Genomic DNA, 22,741 nt, shown 5'->3' with positions numbered 1-22,741 from the left:
GGGAGCGCCAGTCCTGCCGCCTCCGAACCCCGCCGTGTCCTTCCCGGCGCCCCGGGTCACACTGCCTGTCGGCCCCGACATCCTGCGAACCTACTCTGGCGCCTTCGTCTGCCTGGAGATCGTAAGTGGGGCAGCCCCGGCGGGGCTCGCGCCCGGGGACCCAGGACCGGGAGCCGCATCCTCGTCGCCGGCGCCGTCTCCCTCTAGGGCGCCCCCAGGTCCCTTCCCTTTAACGTGGCCTTTTCCTGCGTCCCTCTCGGTGCCCAGCGCAGCGGGCCCTCTTGCCTGGCACCTGTTCGCGCTGGCACCTGTTCCCCTTGCTGGCGACTGAGATGGCCCCGAGAGAGCGAGCAGGCGGCCCGTTGGGACCGAGGATTGGGGACTTTGAGAAAAGGGTGTTCGGGTATGGGGGCGCCGTCAGAGACCCCCCGTCGGGTCGGCCCGGGCCCGCGCTTAGCTGGCGCCGGGGCAGGCGCTCTCGGCCTTGCCTGTTGCTAGCCTGCCATTTTGTTAGGTAGTGCTAAGGGGCGGCCGTGGCGTGGTAGCGCGGAGGCTGTCACCATGTGGAAAACGGGAGCGGGAGGTACCAGGAAGAAGAGAAGGGCTGAAGACCTGGGCACTTTCCCTCTTTGCCATGATGAGTGCTCTTTGGATTGGGGAGAGGAGCAGGGCTCGGGAGACGGGACCCGAACAGGTGAAGGATGTACCTTGCCCCTGGCAGCTTCTAATCAAGTGGCAGTGAGAACGGTGAGCAAAAGGTACAAATGTGGCTGTCAAGTTCATCGCTGCCCGCCTTCGCGCCTTCTTTCTTCCTGCTTTACCTAGACCGCTCCGAACTTTCTCAGCACACTTTCTTGGGCCTAAGGGAAGGTGAGGGCACCTGGCCTGTAGTGCAGGCTTCTTGGATTGGAGACTGGAACTTTTTTAAAAGGAATTTTATGGAGTTGGAAGATTTTGAAGCTCGCTGTGAACCAGGGAGAATTTTGCAAACATGAATTGGGCAACCCGAGGTTGCATCATGCCCTGAGAACGACAAATAGAGTGAAATGTCAGTGTCTTTCCTGCAGGCTGGTTTTGTTTGCTCGGTTTGGGCTTTTCGTAGCTCTCCCCTCACCCCGCCTTTTGAGTTTGCATAACCTGGATTTGGGTCGCCTTCCTTTCTGTTTTGTGCTTGTGGGGTGGAACACCTTGTGAGCACTGGTTTTCTGCCCCATTATGCTAAGGTGTCCAGGGCACTCTAAGTTAAGTTTAGCTTAGATTTGAATCTGAAAAAGGAGACAAGTGAGTTACAGGTTACAACATCAGTAATCAGATCGTGACTGCGAGCTAGGCGAGGCTGGTTTGGGTCTGAGCCCACTTCGGAAGCACCTGAGTGCCTCGGATGCGGCGCAGGAATCCATGGGAGATGCGTGGGGAGTGGGTGGCACTGGGCTGGCTGCCCTGCTTTGCAGACACGTTGAGAACAGTTAAGACCCGGGCAGAAAGATTGTATAGGTTCTGGGCTCCTTTAGTTTCATGTTCCCCAAACACCCGTTTTCTGCATACCTCTTTTAGAAGTTTTTGCCTCTCCACATTCCACTTGTTCTAGAATTTACAGAATGTTCTCTGAAATATATTCACTTTCAAAAGTTCCATACCTACCTTAGCCTCACCCTAAGTAATAATATCTGTGAATTCTCAAATATGATATGCTGATTATGTTTTTCTAATATTTATTCAAATGTATACTTATCTTTTTACATATATATGTGTATATGTAAAGATATATGAAGATACATATAGGCATATATGGAACTATATGTATATATATGCAAAGAAGGCTAATCCATCAAATCAAATGCCATCTCAAGAATCACTGGTGGTCATGTGACGGTTTCAGAAACACTGCCTAATTCTGAGGGAAGAGAGCGGAAAGTGAGTTATTTTATTCCTCTCCCCCATCCCCAAATCTATTTATTTAGCCCAGTGGTTAGTGCTCAGCTCTTGCTATACTTAATTACTGGGGCAGCTTTTTAAAATACTGTTGCCAGCCCAGACTAATTAAAGCAGAGTCCCTGGAGGGAAGCACCCAGAGTCGGCTGGGTGTTTGCAAAGCCTCCCAGAGGTTCTGATGTACAGTCATGGCCGGGAACCACTGAGGGAAGCCTTCACTGGGGCTCTGTGCCCAAGACAGCTCCTCTCTCGCAGATGGGAATTCTCTCTCTTTCGCTCTGCCAGAATTTCTCCCACTCCCATCCTAGGAGGGACCCCAGACTCACAGAAGTATCCAATTGGTTCCTCCTATTTCTTCATTTCCTCTAGCTGCTTGTCCCGAAACACGTCTAGGACCCTCATCTAGATAGAACAGCATTCCTTCCAAAAGCCATTTTAGTTTACTTTCCACTATGGCCAGACATCCCGATAGGTTTAAATCTTAGGCTTCCATTACCTCTTTCATTTGAATATCAGCCTTTCTCCTCCCCACCCTACCCCCTAAAAAACTAAAAGGAACATAATATTCCAATGAGACTAGTCACCTTAGGGAAACAAGAGACCACACTGGAGCCAAACTGTGGCTCCTTCTTGGCGCTCATCCTTCTGCACCACTTGGAGATACTGGGTCGTGTGCTTTCAGAGAGCAGAGATGGAGGCCGCCTTGGCACTTGTCTGTCTAGAATGCCCACACTGAGCAGATGCACAGCTATGAGCTAAATAAACACTTCGAAGCACCTTTGGTTCCTGCTGTCTTCATTTCCTTCTAGTTTTCTGATTCCAAAGTGTTCAATATCCCACAGCCCCGCTTCAGAAGCTCTGCACCCTGCAAATTAAACGTGAGAATTCGCCAGGAGAGATCGAAACTCTAGGTGGTCTCCTTTATGTGGAACAATTATTTTAGTGTCTTCCAATGTTTCTGGATATCCCCAGATATCTTAATTTTAACCTTTTTTTTTTTTTCAAAATCATTTGTCTTTGTAATTTCTCTGTTTATGTCCCATTGCTGTGTAAAAACCTAATAGGTGAAAATGGCATCTGACAAAGATGGACCGGGCTATCAATCAATAGTTGACTAAGTTAATGAAACCATGACCTTCAAGTTCAGTTTTCACATTAACAGTAACTTTGCTCAAAGAATTCAATTCCAAACCCCTTACTGTACCCCTGTCTCTCAGGTGTGAGCCGTTTGTTGGGGAGATAATACAATTAGCGCTCACCTAACAGCACCAGGTAAAGCAGTTTATAGTACTGGCCTCATAAGTGGAGGATATGGCAGCCTCACATGCATGGGGTGTTTTTCTGAAATAGGTGTGTTCCACTCCTAGATACCCAAGTTGTCAGCCCCTCATTTTTGCACTCAGCAATATTTACCAGCGCATACTTTCCATGCTAAGTTAGTTTTGCAAAGCGAAGCCTTTTAGTTTAGGATGGAAATCATCACCTTCTAAAATTATCATTTTTAAAATCGCTCAGTATTTCCTGAATTAATGTTTTCTAAGTCATTTGTCAGAAACATATTGTCTACCTACTGTGTAAGATGTTCTCCTGCGAACAAAGATGTTTAGATCCCTCCTCACCTCAAAGATCTTAGAACCTGGTTAAGAGGATATGCCCCCAAATAACTACAAACTGAGAGAAGAAAGATGTACGTATGGAAAGTGAAACAGAGCTAAAGCATTTTCCAGGTAGCTCTGTATAAGAAAATGACATCGGAGCATCTGTAATTGGGCTCAAAGAGATATTTTAGGTCCCTGTCCTCAATGAGCTTATCTTGTATAATACACAAGAAAGAGCGACATAACGGTATTAAACATGAACAAGAATAAAAGGTCATTGAATTCCGTGTGTTTCACAGTTTCAGTGTTTAGGAAACTGTGTTTCCCGAGATATTCATTAACATTTTATGGGACACACTCTAGGATTCTTATTCACATGCTTCTAACTGTAGTGTTTTGGATGCCACAGTAATTTTCATTTATTCAACAAATAATGAAGAACCTGATATACATCTGGCCTTATTTTATACATTGGGATATAAGATAACATAGCTCCTGCGCTTAATAGAAATCCTTATACAGTGAAATACAAAGTCAAGAAAGAATTACAGTACTGGGTTTGAAGTGATAAAATTGGTTTATGAAAATTACTGTTGAAAACAGTGTAGAGTACATCTGGCCAACACAGGCAGCTTTAATGGGATGGTGACATTTGAGTTTAGCCTTCAATGATGTGTAGACATTCAATAGACAGAAAAAGTGGGACAGAGAATTCCAAGTAGAAACAAGGGCATGTGTAAACCCCAGGGACAGGAAAGACATGGCATGAAGGTCCTGGGAATGGTTAGTTTTTATTGTTGTTTTACATGACTCAAGAGAAGATGGGAGAAAAAGAAGGAAAAATGACATGTAAGGTTCAAGGTGTCATTTGCTGAGAAATGATAGGCCAAGGTGTAGAATTTATTCTGTCTGTGATAGGGAGCTGCTGAATGACAGAGATAAACTTGATCAGACTGTGTGTTAGAAATCTTTGAATAGTGAAGTTTGGTTATAAAACAGATTGAAGGCAACGAGGTCAGTTAAGGGGCTTACTGCCGTGGTTTCGATGAGAGATGATGAGAACCTGAAGTAGGACAAAGGAAAGAAGCAGAGAAGGAGAGAGAGAGATTTGAGGCTTAGGGAGTCAAGCAAAGATATGATGTTTGACGTGTCCTGAAACGATACTAGGCCAAACTTAAATATAAGCTGTAACTCAGAGGAATTACGCCAGAAAAGCAAATGTTAATGAAAAGATGATGGACGGGCTATGGAGCAAGCATGTGCAGGCATGCAGATGCATCTGTGGACAGGATTTCAGGTTATTTTCAACTAAAAGCACTGACTTTAATTGGACTAGCAGATAAATAAATTTTCAGATGCATAGAGTTTTCTTTTCTTGCCCAGAAAATAAATGTTGGTTGCAAAGGGAAATTGTGTGTTTGCAGTGGTCAAAAGGGAAACATATCCATGTTTCTCTCTCAAAGGGTTTTAATTCTCTAACTAAGACTTTTCCTTTGCCTCTGGGTTAAATAGCTCCATCTCTGTGAAAAGGGTCTTTAAAACTTTGCCAGTGATTATTTTCAGCAGTCGTTAGCCCTGACTAGCAGCCTGGTAAGAGATATGAAGAACTGAAATATGGAAAACTTTTCACCAAGTTGCTGAAAACCTTGACCTTGAGCTCCAAAAGAAAAGGTCAAGGAGAGGAGGTTTGTTCTGCGGAGCTCAATAGAAATGTTGCACCTGGTAGCGGAAGTCATGGATGTGGTATATCTGCTTTGATAGGGATGAAGAGAAAAGACTGTAATGACAGAGGACAGGGACCAGGCTGGCGTACCCGGTATCATGCACATGCAGTACTTAGCAGACGCTATTTGATTGTTCTGTAGGATAAACCGTGGAAATATTCTAGAGAAACTGGCTGGCATGGAGCAGGGCAGCCCTCTCAAGTCTTGCCCAACCCTGAAAATGTCATGATTCTTCTCTAGGAATTTGTAGTTTGGCCTGAATTTCCTGTGTCCTATTTTATATGAAAGGGGCCATGTCCTTTCATAGCCACTGTCTATGACATTCTTAACTTTTCTATAATAGCTTTCAGAAAGGAGGAAGATGAAAAGGAAGAAAAGAGACAGTGATTTGTACCGTTCTTGCTCATGTCAAGGCATCGGCATGCATGAACATTTCTAACCAAGTTACCTACACACATGAAAAGAGGATGTTCAAAATCAAGGGAAATTATAAGTAAGAATAAAAAGGAGCCAGAACGTATTTCTCCCCTGTAGTATGTGCTTCCCATTTTAGGGTGAGCATCAGCTATTTAAGAAACTGGAATGGAAGTTTCAGTCATATGGGGAGGAAGAAAGTATAATTCTTTATACTCGCAAGGAAGGAAAAACAATACAAGTTCTGGGAAGCAAAGAGAAATGATATATACAGAAGAGGCCTGTAGGATATTTTGTACAGAGGCCTATTCTATAGATGTCATTTCTTGTTGCTTTCCGAAACTTATATTGTTTTTCTTTCCCTGATTTAAAAAAAAAAGAAAAGAAAAGAAAAGAAAAGAAAAAACCTTGCCAACCTGCACAGGGCTAGTCCAAGACCGGTAGGGATAAAAGTCAGCATGGCGAGAGGACAGATGGGGATTGATGGAGGGGAGCAGGAGGGGGTGGGGTGAGGCTCAAGGTAAGCACTACCTTGGTCAAAAGTTCCAGTGGCTATTACAGTAGCATAGGCAAACCGACCAAAAATGAGGTGTCATGAGCGAGACTAACAAAAGGTGCCAACTTTCCCATAACTTTCCGCCCTCGTCTTCTGAGATCTTGTACTCAGTGGCGGGTGTTGCCAATAATAACTTGAGCGTTGAGAAGTACATGTTCTTGCTTCACTAGATTCACGCCTATTTTTGAACACCCACCGTGTTCCAGGGGATGAGCTCGGCTTCAGGCAGCAGTGTTCTCCTGGCATTTCAAGCTGCACGCTGGCGCATTTTCTCCCAGAATCATTCATTACGTAACACTGGTTGGTTTCCGTTCGCTGCAAAGAGAATGCAATGGAGCATCTTTTGTAGAAAGCACTGTCCTGGGTTCTGAACATTCAGAGATGTTGAAGGCAGTGTCACCCACTCCGATTTCACAATCCAGTGGATGACACCTGCGTGTGAACCACAATTTTAAACCGCTTTTTGGCAGCGGCTATGAACCAGTAGCCATGGCAGCACCAAGGGATGGCATCTAGCCAAGGAAATCTTTCTGGTGGACTTAATATCTTTCTGGAAGACATGGAGTTTAGTTGGCCAGCAAAATTTTGATGGCATCGTGACCAGCAGAATGGACTCTGTATTCAGGGGATAAGGAACAGAGGCCGGAGCACAAGAAAACAGTGGTAGAGAAGGGAGCGTGGCAGGGGCCAAGGTGAGCCTGGAGAGGCAGCCAGCAGTGTTCTCTAGTACTGTTACCACTTGACTGTAGTCTCATTGCGAATGAATTTACTCTTATAGGCTGCCTCGTAAACACATCTGTCAGTTATTGTGTGTGTCGAATGAAGTATGTTCCCAGTTTAAAAAATAAATCTTTTGGAATACGAGTTGTATATTAAATGGAATTAATTGTAGGTAATCTCTTTACTAGGGGATCAATTGTCAAACATACTAAACAGTTCCTTAACCGTGTTGTTTCATTTACAGGCACCCAATAAATCAGCATCTGTTAAAATAGGAGAGGTTATCAAGTCGACAAGGTGTTCTGAACTTTTGGAGGGTCACAAACCCCTTCGTGATTCCGATGCAAATTGTGAACTGTGTCCTGAGGAAAATGCATATGCTCTTATCTGTCCAATTTGATGTCATTGCAGAAAATCACCTTTCTTCCCATTCCCACAAAGTCAATCTATGGCAAAAAAAGATAGAAACCCTGCTCTAGAATGAACACTAAACTCTGAGGCAGGTAGAATATCATAATATTAAGAGCGTAAGCTCTAGAAGACAATTGTTGGGTTCAAATCTCAGATCTAACTTTCATTAACTATGTAATTTAGGGCAAGTTATTAATAGCTGTCTACCCCCAATTAACTTATCTGTAAAATGGGAATAATAATAGTAATTATCTCTCCGTGTTTGTGAGGATTAGATTGGTACAAATAAAGAACAGAGCTTGAAACATAAGAGCTTGATAAATGCTAACCAATATTTTTATTATCCTCATTAGCTTCACCCTCTTAATCACACTTAACTCTATAAGCCAGACTGGGAGAATTGTTTGTTTGTTTTTTTTTCCCTCTAAGCGTGCTGGTTTGTTGATTCTCACCATTATAAAGCGATGAAATACCCAATACATAAATAGTAGGAGAATTGGAAAGAGAGGGCTATATATTAAACACAGAAAGTTCTCAGTAACAAAGTATTTTTCCTCAGGGGCAGTCGAACCAGTCCTTTACACCATCCCATTCACGTAACTTCCCCTCTTCTCGTTCTAAACACTGAAAAATAGGTCAGAGTCAGAATCGGCCTGTTTACTTAGTGAATAACAAGAGTATATAAGATGAAGGTGTCAACTTGATTTGAAAATTTTTAGCTAACATGTTGGAGGGCATATTTAGAAGCAGGTTATTAGGAAATGAGTGACATTTGAAAAAGAAAAAGGGTGTTTGCAAAGGGAATCCTTTGGGGACATAAGAAAGCATCCAAATAGGGAACGAGTTGAGAAGTCTTTAATCCTTGTAGCCAGAACTGCAAGAGTTGCTGTTTGCTCAATGCCGTGTTTTCCCATGGGGTCACCTATTTTTACCGGTCCCCAGTTTCTAGTGAAAACATCTTTTAACTCCAACTCTGAGGGTTCGGTTCAGCGTGATGTGTGCATGAGTACGGTTCTCTTATGGGAAGGCTTCCGCCGAGTCCCGCCCTTCTGGCCTGTGGAAGCCAAACTAGAGTGAGAAGTATACGGTAAACCACAAAAGAGATAGTTATTTTTGGGATGTATAGCCAGCTTAATAGCTGGAACTTAGAAGTATTTGAGCACTTCAGATGTGTGCCAGGTACACCTTAAGTTGAGCTCAGAAGGTACGGGATAACTGTAGGGAAGGCCGACAGCTTCTTCTAGAAATGCTTGCATCACCTGGAAGTCAGGTTGTCTTTTTGTTAGAGCTTGAGGTTCAGAGTCATGAGCCCTGACTTAGCTCCTCAGAGAAATTTCAAAATATGATGCATTTGGTATGAGATGATGACTTTAAACTTACTGCGATGGTTATTTCACGATGTGTGTAAGTCAAGTCATGTGCTAAACACCTTAAACTTATAGTGTTGTATTTCTATTATATCTCCATCACACTGGGGAAAATTTTTTTAATGTGATACATTTGGGAGTTTTATACATAATCAGATTTTTTGGACATGAAGAGTGATGGAAGGCAGTTTTAGACAAGGAGTCAGAATGTGGATTCAGATCCAAGATGAGAACAACGTGGGCGAGCATGGCGTTCCGCCCTTCACAATGTGTATACCCGGTGGTTGCTGCGACACTTTATCAGTGTTCTCCCTCAGATGTTAGCCATTTTTGTTCTCTGCTGTTCACCGCTGAAAACAAGACTCCCTCCAGAGTCCCGTCTACTGAACAGGATGCCGATAATGACGATGTACTTGGTAAACACTCTGAGCTTAATAACGCCCAGAATTAGATGAAGTGAATATACCGAGCACTGATAACGTTATTAAAAGCTCAATTTGGGGGCCTGGAGTGAGGTTGGGGAGCTCGGGAGAATAGGCAGCTTTTGGCAAAAGGAAATCGTGAAGTAGGGAAGAAATAACCGCGTCAAGGCCCTAGTGGCACGCGCGTGACAGTCTTCCAAAGCTGCTGTGCTGAGCGGGACTGACATCTGGATTTCCCAGAATCCGTGATCTAGGGACGCACTGTGCATGTTTATTCATACGCCTTCCTCCCTCCACCAGCCCCCTCCACGCAGCGCACACACCACAGATGAGGAAGAAAATCTGTTCTCTTTTCACATAAGCACCAAGTTTTCTTTCCAAGCCCATGAGGTGTTGAGAGGGCCGTAATTTTGAGTATGACAAGAAGGATCGGTGTACACCGTTTCACATTAGCATCCCCTGTCGAAGCCCTGGCCGCGGGAAAGCCTGCGCTGAGCCCGCTTCCCTGGCCCCTCCCTGACCCCTCCTTGGCCCCTTCCAATCCTTGGCCCCTCCCTCTCCTGCTCCCCAACTCTCAGAGCACATTGCGTTGAGCTCTTTTTATAGCAGTCTCCCCGGTCTGCTCCTGAATCAGATTTAATGGGTCTCTTTCTCCCTTACTGAGAGCCCTTGCACACAGAGCCTGTCATAGCTGGCAGTAGATTTGAGGCTGGCCCATTCGAGGTCCAGTCTGGGTTTATTAAATGTTATGTTTCGTTCCAAGGGATCGTATAGCCTCTTCTTCAGAGGTGTCAGGATATCGTAACCCCTATATCCCATAATTATGCTTATCTATTTGAGTCAGCCGCCCCTCATAAACAGTAGCCTGTTGTTCTTTATTACCTTTCATACTTGCACTTTCTCAGTAAATGACTCTTGAATTAATGGTTAATAGTGATGTGTATTTCTTAAATGGTATTTAAATTAGCATAGGTTATTTGTAGTGGGAGAATAAGAAAAATGCTACCAGGAAGAAGAGGCTGAGAAAAAAGGAAAGATTTGAAGATCTTTTCACCTTCAAATATTTATTAAACAGTATGAAAGAGTAGGGAATTTATTTTTATCAGGAGCACTGTTTCCTTCATGGCTACTAATGAGATTATGGTTAAATTTTTTAATATGCATTCATATTTATGATTTAGATTTATTTCACATAACTTTCTGGGTTGATTGTTAATTTTTGATTTGAAATTAGGACTTGAGATATACAACCACAATTATACATTTATTAGATTGGTGCTTTAGTTTTCATTGCGCAAGTGATAATTTATTATGCTTTTAAAAAATGTTTTTCAAAGTAATAATGAATTGTATGACTGGCATTCTTTTTAGAAACTTGAATTAAAACTTGTATTTTTAACTTTCAGTGGCTTGTGCAATTGGGATGTTATTTAGATACTTATGATGCAAGATGCAGATGGTTATTAGTTTTTAATATTTGGAACTCTAGCTGTTCTCACATGGGCACTAGGAGTTTATTTGTTCACTAAGCAAATATGCGAGAACCTTCTTCATGCCAGATATACATGCCTCTGTGATATAACCTTTGTGTGTGGGAGGGGACAAGTAAGGGAGAGGGGGTCGATTCCCACTGGCCTGTAGGTATCTTCAAGACAGGTGTATAGCTTAGGTTTTTGTGTTTCCAAATCTAGCATAGTACCTCGCTGATAGTTAAGAAAGGGTTATCATGCAAATTAATAAATGGCTTTGGATGCTGAGACATACGAGGCAGCATGCTGCCAAGAAAGTCTAATGATGCATTTGGACTGAAAGCCAGGGGCATTCAATTACAATGTTTCTCATCAGCGTAACATATCCAAAATAAGGAGCTTGCCCAAATGACTAGGGGTTCCTGAGCCTAGAGTGGAACTAGGAAAAGACTTTGTAGAGCATGTGCTCGCCAAGACGAGCTGTATAAGTGGGAGTTTCTCAAATACACATGGGGAGGGAGTGACATTCTTGGCTCAGATGTGAAAGAGCTTTGTATTGGGACTGTGGATTCTTTTTAAATCCACAGTGTAAAATGTGGGGAGCTTAGTGGCAAGGGACAAGGATGAAAAAGACAGGTTAGATCACAAAGGGCCTGGCATGCCAGGCGAAGGATGTGTCCCCTGTGTCACTTTAGGGGTAGAATGGAAGAGACTGATGCTAAGTTTATAAAACTTACCGTCTTCGCCCCTTAACATTTTCTCGTCCTGTGTGCTCTCACTCCTAGTTGCCTGAGCCAGAGATCTGGGTATTTCCCTTCTCCGGTTTTTTGCTGTCACGTCCCACATCTGAGAAGTCCCCAGCTACCATCCTATATATTTTTTAAATTTCCGTCTCATCTTGTCATGTCTCTTTGTACCCGGTGTCCTGAGGCTAGCTTACACTCCGTTGTTGCAGCAGTCTCCTATATGGTCCTCCATGCTTTCCTCACCAGTCCACCGTCACACTCTAGTCAGAGAAAATTCTCAATACAAACCCGATCATGCCAGTCCCTGCTCAGGGTGGTCTGTGGCCTCCTGTCGCCCTCAGGTGAAGTCCACCTCCTCGACTCGACCTTCCGGACCTCCAGCTCGGTCCCTGGCTCCGCCAGGCTCCCTCCCAGCTCCCACCAGAGCAGGCTTCTGCTCGCCCCGCTACTCCCCAAGCCCTGTCCTACAGGTTAATACTCCCCGAAAGTATTTCCTGCCTTTTCAGATTTGGATTTAGAGCCCTCATTTGTGGGCCTGCAACACTCAGTATTTGCCAAATTATGACGTGGATTTTAATCACTTGCTTAATTGTCTTTTTCCTATAAGAAACTGTGAACTCTGTGATGGCAGAGACCAAGTGTCGCTTGTTTACCATTTATCCCTAGCACCTGGCACAGTGCCTGATGAACAGTAGGTATGTCCTGAACAGTAGATCCACGAATAGCTGAAGTACCTATTCCCATGCTCAGCACATGGAAGAGCATCAATAAATGATGGGAGATTTTATTGTTAATATCGTGTACAACAGCTGCAACTGTCACTCTATATGCAGACAGTAATAATTTCACATGTACAGATAGGTCATAAAAGGGGCTGAAACTTGGCCGTTAGAAGTGACAAGTTAGAAAGTGATGGCTAGTCTTCACGAATAAACTCGTCACTGTACAGGGATTTGAAGAGTAACACCACGGGGAGGAGATGGAGGCGCAACCAAGGATGAATTTATAAAAACGGTTGCCTGAGAAGGAGAATAGTTTTAGATAGTGAAAGGATATTGGACCTGTTCCCGGTCTGAGGACAAGACTCCAGCGTGAAGGCGACATGGAAAGGGCGTCAGAGCGGGCCTGCGACTGGAAGCACTGAGGGAAGAAGGCATCTCAGATGATGACAGAGAGTGGGTGGTGGGCGGGGTCGCGGGAACGCGTGCAGGCGTCTGGCGAGCAGCCGAGCCAGTGCTCACGGTGGCACCAGCCTGTTCAGTCCCGTTGCCCAAATCTGTGACCGTCTTTCTTTTTTCACTCAGCTGTTCGGGGGCCTCGTCTGGATTTTGGTTGCGTCCTCCAACGTTCCTCTACCTCTGCTCCAAGGATGGGTCATGTTCGTGTCCGTGACGGCGTTCGTCTTCTCCCTCCTCTTCCTGGGCGTGTTCCTCTCTGGCATGGTGACCCAGATCAATGCCAACTGGAACTTCCTGGTAAGGAATTTTTAAGTCTTTTTCAAGAGAATGTGGAAAGCGTATAAATACCTCCTTCTGTCCTGTTCTGTCTGATCCCTGTTCTATCTGTCACCTCTGGTTGGAGAGAAAATGTCAGATGCAGGGTCTGCTGTGCTGTTGAGTGGCCATCTTGCTGGATGGCCAGGTCCCGGTTTGTGACATTCCAGCATTAGTATCGCTGAGTAAGCTTTCTGTTGCTCCTTTATGAGTTAGATGACCTTTACTCCAAGACTGTTTATTTCCTCCAACAAATGAATTGAATTATAGTTATTGAACTATTGAACAGTGCCTTTGCTAGATGAATGCTGTGACATATATCTTGAAATTTTCCATTGATTTCTGTTTTAGATATTAAGTCACATATACTCTTTTCAAAAAACAAGTAGCTATATATTCTACTTTCCAAATACTCAGAAAAGAAAAGGGGATATTATATATTTTCAGGCATACCTCGGAAGTATTATAGGTTTGGTTCCAGACCACTGCAAAAGCAAATATCACAATAAAGTGAGTCTCACGAATTTTTTGGTTTCCTAGTGCATATAAAAGGTATGTTTACACTATACTATAGTCTGTTGAGTGTGCAACAGCATTGTGTTTAAAAAAAAAAATGTACATACCTTAATTTAAAAATACTAGTCTACAGCCACGCCACCCTGTACACGCCCTCTCTCATCTGATCTCGGAAGCTAAGTAGGGTTGGGCCTGGTTAGTACTTGGATAGGAGACCATTTTGGAAGACCAGGTGCTGCAGGCAAAAAAAAAAAAAAAATTAAAAATACTTTATTGCTAAAAAATATAGGGTTATTAATTGGCTTAATTTTAATATTGTCGTCTCAGGGAAAGGGGAGGAGAGGGAGAGAGGAAACAGCCAGGTCATAGGGCAGAACACACAATATTCATCGGTTAAGTTTGCCATCTTATATGGGTACAGTTTGTGGCACCTTAAAACAATTAAAATAATAACATAAAAAATCACTGATCATAGGTCACCATAACAAATAAAATAATAATGAAAAAGTTTGAAACATTTTTCAAATTACCAACATGTGACACAGAGGCATGAAGTGAGCAAATGCAGCTAGAAAAACAGCGTTAGTAGATACTCAACACAGGGTTACCACACACCTTCAATTCCTAAAAAACTGATCCAGTATCTGAGAAGCACAATAAGGCAAAGCACAATAAAATGAGATGTTGCCTGCGTGTTTAATTTCTGTCCTATTCCCAAGAATTGGTAAGATTTAAGAAACAAATTTACAATCAACACAATTGTTAAAATTATGACACCATTAAACTGGATCGACTGATTTCCCTTTTCCCATGTAATGTAGGGGCCTCTTTCACGTTTGCGGTTATTCATTCTCTGGGCCTATCTCAGAATGGCCCAGTGGAGCATGAATTCTAATCCATGGTGCCAAGCGTTTTAACAAAGTTCGTGACGACCCTACTTTGGTTTCGATCCCGCTTTGGTGGTTAGAAACTTAAATCAGGCCATTAGTCAGGCTTTATAAATGTCCCTTTCAAGTATGGTAGCGTTTCATTCTGCAGTTTTAGGAGAGCTGTCAGCAGAAGATGTTTGTTCTTGTCTTATTTCCAGAGCATAAGGAGAACCGCCTTCCCAAACGTTATCAATAGTCAGGTCTAGTGAATGTGGCTGCCTGTGCTGAACCAGTTGGGGCCACTGGCATGGGTCAGTGGAAAGCTAAGGAGAAAGTGTGGCCAGCGGTTACAATCGTGCACGGGCTCTGAGGTTAGGTCCGGTTTGCTTGATAGCTGTAGCCTCGGGCAAAATATCGAACCTCTGTGAACTTCAGTTTCTTCCTCTGTAAAATGGTAATTATCATGCTTCCCTCACCAGATGCTGTTAAAGAATAATGGAATTAATATATTATAAAAGGCTCAGCTTTGTGTCTAATTCACAGTAAGTGATCGATAATCATAATTCCTTAGACAGGCTGAGGCTTGCAATATGAATTTTTGAGAGTCCTTCTGTTTCTTAGGTTGCTGATACAGTGTGTTCTTACCTTTTTGCCTTGATTTCTCATTAATGATGTGAAAATATTTTTAATAATTGGTCAAGTGATGAAGATCAAAGGCCCCTATTTGAGTTACAGATAGATGCTTAATCTCCTCTTTCTAAATGCCTGGCTTTCCCATTATATGTATGAGTGAATGAGTCAGTCCCTAATATTGGTAAGCACCCCTGGGCTCTGTTCGTATCAGGCTCAAAGATGGTATTTGACCAGTATACACCAGTATAGAGCTACTGCTACTTTGCTGCTAGTTAATACACAATTGTTGCCCCAAACTACTAGCTCTTCCTAGGTGCTGTGCCCCCATTACCCTGGCCCTTCTCTGGGACCTTCCTGGACCTCCTAATAACCCAGCAGCTAAAGGGTTAATACCTGGCAGAGCAGCGAGTCTCCAGGATCCTGCAGTGCCCAGCATTCTATATATTTGGCGGAAACACATGCCTTAACAATGTTTAAGTATTTTTTCTATGTCACTTCTGTTTTATTGGACATATGTCCATACCATCCTTTTTCTTTTTGCTTACGTTCAGTCGAATTGTTGGTTATTGAGTAGAGTCACTCATATCCTTATTAATTTATTAGGGTTCCTAAATTGTATCATTACATCTGATGTTCAGACAATAGCATGTAAGAATTTCTTTTCTTTAATTAAATCACTTTATGAAAGGTACACCTGCAAAGTTTATATGATTTTTTTTTTCCCAGTGGAAGTAATCCACTCTAAATTGGGGAAAACCTGTTAATAGCAACACACAGCACACAAAACAGTGGAGTCACTGCACAGACTTCTTGCATGGTGGACATATTTTCAAAGAGCCAACTCTTGCCTTCAAGGAGTTTACTTAAATGCTTGCCATCTTTAGGAAGGGCTCATTATTTTCTCTTCTTTTGAGATTTTCTACATACTCAGTCATTTTTGATCACATGGTTGCTTTTGATAGATTTTGTATTATATCTTGTACACTTTCAGCTAGAAAAAATTTTGAGCCATGCAGATCATAGTGTTGTCACCAGATGGTAATAATTTTTACTTGCTGTATTCTGGAATTGTCAGACATCAGTTGCTCAAAAAATAATTGTTTTCTCCAGTGATAATAGTTTAATATTGCCTGTGTACTGTGCATGAAGGAAGCAAGAATATAAAGCAAAGAATTAATTTTCTAGAAGTATTTGTTGTAGAATATTATAAAATATTTATAACTTCTAGCTTTTATTGATCGTGGTATTAAATTAGCATACATCAATCATGATATTAAATTAACATACATGGTAGATGTCTTCAGTATTTTTTCCCAAGCTTTCTAGTGTTGGTTTAAATGGTGAAATAAAAATAAAATGTAGTAAAAAAGAAAGTGGATTCTGGAACCAGGCAGACCTATGTGAGTTCTTAGCCTTCCCTTCAAAAGTTCATTTTTGTAAATTCTTTATTTGTAAAATGGAGATAATAAATGGTGGTTGTAAGGATGAATGATAATGAATGTAAAGTACCTGGTATCTGGGAACTATTAACAAAAATACAAAGCTATATGTTGATGATATATTAGTAAGGTGATGTGAATTTTAGTAGAGTTATGCTTCATATTGATGCCAGCAACATATGAAATAATCTAATATAATAACAGTTGAATTTTATATGAAAAGTTTCTATATTTGTTGTACAACTATGTGATTTTATTATTTATTTTTTTAGAATGTCAGGAGATACCAAATTCTATGATTTCGTAGGTCTTCCGTATCTTTCAATGTATAGGGTGACAATCTAATGGAAAAATAATAATTGCTCAAAAATGAAATACTTAATTATAAAATATATGGTATTATATAACTATGTAATATACTCCAGTAATATAGTTATTGTATAATAACTATAAGATGTAATTGAGATGCTATTTTACTTGAATTTTAAGGACAGCATATGTTATTCTTTTTTTGTTATGTTAATTCATAGATATTCATTATCTATGGCATCTTAATCTAAACTGAAATGATATACTTTATTATAAAATTCAATATTCTAGGAGGTTTGCCACTATGCCAATTACAATGAGCCAGTTGATTTTCATTTGGGTTCTAATAGCTTGGCATTGCTAAAGCAGCCAAAAGAAATGGCTGAAGTAGTTAAAGATGAAACAAATGTTCTTATCTTCCTGAATCTCAACTTCATCATGCGAAATAAGAAACCGAAAAAACATCTCATTATTTTTAACTGCAGACATCTCTCTCTATCCTCTTTTTCCAGGATTTTGCTTACCATTTTACAGTGTTCGTCTTCTACTTTGGAGCTTTTCTCTTGGAAGCAGCAGCCACATCCCTGCACGATCTTCACTGCAATGCAACCGTGGCCATGCAGCCGCTCTTGAATGATGACCAGTATAACATAAACGTAGCAGCTACGGTACGTGTCGATGACTGCAGTCCACCAGCACTCCCCTGCCACTGTTAAGGTCTCCAAGTAATTCCTCAGGCAACAATAGTTTTCTTTAATAGTAGCCATTAGCATTAAACATATAATAGCAATGCATCTGTAATATCCTTGTGAGCAAAGTACCATTATTAGCCCTAGTGTTGTGGACGATGAAGCTGAAGTACATTCAGGCAGTCGGTGGTAGTGCTTGGCCTTGCATAGCAAAGTCTACTTTCTAAAAGCAATTAATTGTGCCTTTTACTTCTTGTAACTTCAGACATGGTGAGGGAGGCTTATTCTTTAATGCTTAATACCTATTTGTAATTCATTTTAATTCAATGAATATTTACCAAGAGCCTACCATGAGACAGATAATTTGCTAGATGTTGGGGACAGAGATGAATAAGGCACAGTTCCTGCACTGAGGAAAGTCCAGGTGAGTGGGGGAGGGAAATATACCAGCTGTTGCAGTAGGTGCTGTAGAGATGAAATGCGTTCTATGGGGAAATTAAAAAAAAAAATTTGTCCTCCTATATGTTTATGCTTAAGTAAGTTTATTGCTTTGCATTGACAGATAATTTGAATAAATGGCATAGTATTTCTCTTTTTGTAGATAGTTCTAATGTATCAGAAATCTAAATTAGTCTCTGAAATCGCTTGATATTTAATATGACTACATAGCAAGTTGGTGATCCTGACGTTTTACTATTTTACACAGATAGCATATAAGCAGCCCAGGATTCCCCACCGAGCCATTAAGATCTGCCTGGAGCAGTTCTGTCCACTAGAACTTTCTAAAATGATAGAAATGTTCCATATATACACTATCTAATATGGTAGCTGCTCATTAATTCATTTATGTAAATTAAGTTTAAATTTAGCCACGTGTGGCTATTACATTGGACAGCACAGGTCTAGAGTCTGGAATTTGAAGGGTAGAGGACTGATGTTTCCAAGATTTACTATCATAAGTTTCCCAGGTCTCTGTTACAATTGTCAAAATTCACTGAGAGTCTACAGTGAATTAGACTAAAGATGTAATTACAACAGGAAGGAGGCGTGGTTCCAGCTTTGAAAAGCTTATAGTTTAGAGTGTGATTTTATACTTCCTTTTATAATAAATGAAACTGTCTCGCTTAATGAAATCTTACTTAAAACCCAATAAATGTAGAAAGTAAAAGCTTACCTGCCCTAGTTGGAGTGGAGGAAGAGGGTCTTGAATGATGCCCATCCTTCCTTCTCATAAAACCGCCTCTATCCACCTCATCATCTCTGAGGTACTTTCATAGAATCCTCGTGATCCAAAGATCACAGTTAGAAAACCACTGGTTTTAGCAATATTATGAAGCAAAGTTCAGGAACGTAAAATTGACTTTTTTCCCATCAAGTGTTCTTCCATTTAGTCTTTAATTCCTATTGGATTTTCCTTTGGCACCTCCATCCTCTCCTTTCCGATGGTGCAGGCTAGATTGTTGTTACATCTCTTTGACCCTTGAAGTAGCCTCATATTTATAGTGGCTCTGACATCCTCCTTTCATAAAAATAATAGGCGCGCAAGTCCCTGATGATCAGTGGTGGATGATAGTAATTTCTCACTAATATTCCTTATCCCTAAAAGCCCAATTTTCAACGTTCTCCGGAGTATGACTCCATTCTGGCTGTCCTCCTTCTGTGACTTTTCCCCTGTTTATCCTCCTTTTTCTCTGTCTGCCTAAGTGAAGCTGCCTTAGTAAACCTGACTCAGGTCCTACATTCAGTCCCATTTCATCCCTACCCTCCAGTAGAAGTAAATCTTTAGTTTCTCAGTTTTAATAACACTTAAAAGCATGAGCCATTCATTTGTGACATTATAGTGAGTCTTTCACTTTTCTTGTTATTTCAATATACCTTAGAGAGAGGAAAATCCCTGTTTACTAATAATAGACATCAAAGGTGGTCATTCTCGTTCAGCAGACAATGTCTAGACTAGAGTGTACCAGGGAGACAACCAGCAGAAGGATGGGGAGAAGAGCAGAATACTCATTACACACCGAAATGTTCTGTAGGTGAACCTGATGTTCCTTCTCAGATCTATAGTTTCCTGGTAAAAGATCCCTGCACTAAATTATAATGTTTTATCATATTTAATTACTTAGTCTTGTAATTTTCTGCAGACCATAAACCCCCCAAATGGTCAAGACAACATCTATATTTTTGTTTCTATGCACTAGATATACTGATGTACACAGAGATGGTGCTAAAGGAATTTTCGTTGAATAATGAGAACAGTAATGCAGAACTGAGTGCAGACCTGAGGACTATCCCCCATGCCAACTTGACGATTTATTTTTCTGGGTTTTCTTGGTTAGTGATAAAGTCACTTTCCTTCATCACAGAAATCGGCTACATCCTCAAGTTCTGATAGTTGCATTTTCCTTGACTGTAAAATCATTGTAAGAGTGGACACCTCATAATGAACCTTTGACTACCACCTTGGGGGTACCACAGATACTTAACGGCGGAGTCCAGTGTGTGATCAAATGGTCATGTTTCAGAAGATTATTAGGGCTAGAATCTTTCAAAGAAGGGTTCATGGTGTGAGAGAAGAAGACAGTAGTACAAATCACCAAAAGAGAAGATGAGTAGAAACCGTTTTCATAAGTGTCGCTGTATGTTCAGATAGGTTGGTTCAGCTCGTTGGGGGTTAGTATTTTCTTAAAGTCAATGTTATAAACCTGATGATAATTTTTGTTTCTTTTTTCTTAGATTTTTGCCTTTGTGACGACGGCTTGTTATGGTTGCAGTTTGGGTCTGGCTTTACGAAGATGGCGACCGTAACACTCCTATTTTGTCTGCTTTATATGTCTGATCAATTTGGATACCATTTTGTCCAGATATAACAACATTCCCAAAGTAATTGGTTTAGTATGTAGAGAGAATCTAAGTACGAGTTTGGTTTATTTCATGGATAGAATTTTAATTTTATTATGATGTTAAACAGAGAAATCGCCTTTACATTTATTTCTCTTTCTTTTTTTAAAGAAAATTTCCTTTTATATCCATAAAACATACAGATGTGGTTTATAAAAAAGGGATATCTCTTTTGTTTAGTTGCTAATTCACATGAACCTGCATTTTACTAGGTAACTAAAACTCCCTAAAAAAGCACATTTCAAATGGTCTTCCTACTGAACTCTTATCTTTTAGTGTAAAACAGAGATTAGCACTCTTTTCTCTATAAAGGCCCACATGGTAAATGTTTTGGGCTCTGTGGGTCATGCAATCTCTGTCAGTTACTCATTTTTGCTATTACCATATGAAAGCAGCCCTAGACAATATGTAAATGAATGAGTCTGGGTATGTCCCAATAAAACTTTATTTACAAAAACACACAGCAGGCTATAGTTTGCTGACCTCTGGTATAAAAGCTTATGTGTTCTGTGTTTTACTGAACTGATCCTGAAAGATAAAAAACTAATTAGACAAGCCACATAACAGTCTCTTTATGCAATAATCACATTGCTTTTATGTTAATGGTCAAATACTAACCCTTGAAGGGCCTAATAGTTTCTCAAGCTAACTCAAGCAGAATCTCTAGTGTAAGAAAAAGTAATTTATGAAGTGAACCGTAATTGCTTAATCAATCTTAGGCTCCCCAAACTCTCATCTGGCATCCTTATAATGAGATCTTCAGAGGTCATTAACCATTACTGAAATTGGTATCTAGCTACTTATGTCTTTCTTTGGATTTATTTATGCTTCAGAATACAGCTGTTTGCCCTGTGCATGAATATACAAATATGTGTGTATGGATATGTGAGGCTTTACCAAATAGAGCTCTCTGAAGAGTTAACTTTTTACTTCTAATTATTTTACATAATTTGACTAGAGTGTTAACTATAACTTAAAGTTGTCAATTCTTACACGTTTCAATAATAGCCCTGAGATTTATGTTGTTTCTGCATCGGTGACAGATACACAAAATCAGTTATAAACAGCAGCCGTCGTAAAAACTGTCTCTGACTGAATAGCATTTTAACACAAAGTATTTTAACACACCTGTAAAGACTCTGGTTGTGGAAAGGTGCCAAAATAGTTTCAGTGGGAGAATAAGTTAAAGTTCAGCCCCAGCTTCCACCACACTCTCCAAGCAAGATACTTCTCTCTTGTCCCAAGAGGGCTACCTCTGGAAAAAGAGGGCTTTTGATTGTCCTATATTTCAGCCCTTTGCTTTTGCGGCTGAATCATCTCCTAAGAGTGCCATGTGTAGGTTGGGCTATTAGATTTTATGGAACATAGAATAGTGCTGAATGAGTAGCATGATCAATGCTCAATGATCAAATGCTATTTATCTAATAATCCCCTAGAAAGAAGAATCTTACAAGAGTCTGTCTTGTGATGTAATTACAAAGATAAAAGACATGTTTCAGTATGTGGCAAGAGGAAATCAGTCTTATGACTTTATACTCATGTTGTATCTTTTCTATAATATTCGACTTCCTTGTTGTTTTTGTTTTTTGATTTTAGCTCCATACTACACACTTTAACCTGTATTATGAATTGTATATTACTGAGTCATAAATGTGCCATAAGGATATATAGTCCATTCTGGTTGGAATCATTTAGTTAGTCTGTTAGATTTAGTTGTGAGATTTTATTTTCATTCCCAAGGTATAACAGGTTCATGCTTGGTGGCATTAAATTAAATGATGTCATGAAACTGCTTTGGTGGCACTTTTGTAAATGGATTGCTTCTAGATCATTAAGAACCAAGCCTAAAACTCATCTAACTGTGAAGACTTAGATTTGTAGATTAATCGTGTTCTAGATTTGTGAGTTGAGTGACAAAGCACTTGAACAAAAATTATGGCATTTAAGATTTTGTTATATACCTTAGCTGTAAAAATGAGAAAGTGTTGGTTGGTTTTAAAATCTGGTAACTCCATGATGAAAAGAAATTTATTTTATAAGTGTTATATGACTCTAATAAAGTATTCATTTGATAATCTTTTTGGTCATCTATTTTTTATACAACTCACTTTGAAATTCAGTTAAAGGTTTGTTATAAACTTGACAGATTCGGAACGTCTAGTCTTATAATACATAAAAGAGTTCTTTAAACATTTCTTCATTAAAGATAGTCTCTCAGGAAATGTCAGTAAATTTTTTTTTCCTTGATGAAGGTTGAAAAGCTAAGTCATTGGAAGTAATATTATAAAGGAAGTTTCAATTATACTCTTTTATTTAAAAAGTATTTATATAATGCTTAATATATTCCTGGCAGCGTTCTAAGGATCGTGTACCTAACAAGTGGGAAAGCTAGTATTTCAACCCCAACAACCTGGCTCCAAATTCCAGGCTCCTAATACCTGTGTATCCCTCAGTTGTCCTAGATTTTACATATCCAAAAATGTGGCCCTTTTTTCCTATAAAGAAGTTTTTGAAAGAATGTTTAAGAACATAATTG

At 40.6% G+C, this 22,741-nt stretch overlaps 1 protein-coding gene and 1 pseudogene across 1 annotated transcript in view; both read left to right on the top strand.

Moving 5' to 3' along the window:
- The window catches only part of MAL2 (mal, T cell differentiation protein 2), a 24,537-nt gene extending 2,257 nt beyond the window's left edge, over window positions 1-22,280 (top strand). The window contains exons 2-5 of the mRNA XM_006916693.3: window positions 6-121; window positions 12,664-12,834; window positions 17,131-17,286; window positions 20,041-22,280. Of these exons, the coding sequence (XP_006916755.1) occupies window positions 6-121; window positions 12,664-12,834; window positions 17,131-17,286; window positions 20,041-20,112 (515 nt within the window). The 3' untranslated portion in view covers window positions 20,113-22,280. The remainder of the gene's footprint in view (window positions 1-5; window positions 122-12,663; window positions 12,835-17,130; window positions 17,287-20,040) is intronic.
- LOC112483642 lies at window positions 13,494-13,612 on the top strand (annotated as a pseudogene).
- Window positions 22,281-22,741: the final 461 nt, after the last annotated feature.

This window comes from Pteropus alecto, unplaced genomic scaffold (genome assembly GCF_000325575.1).
Source record: "Pteropus alecto unplaced genomic scaffold, ASM32557v1 scaffold164, whole genome shotgun sequence".
Taxonomy (NCBI): Eukaryota; Metazoa; Chordata; class Mammalia; order Chiroptera; family Pteropodidae; genus Pteropus; species Pteropus alecto.
The sequence above is the reverse complement of the archived record's forward strand: the minus strand, read 5'-3'. Positions and strand labels throughout refer to the sequence as shown.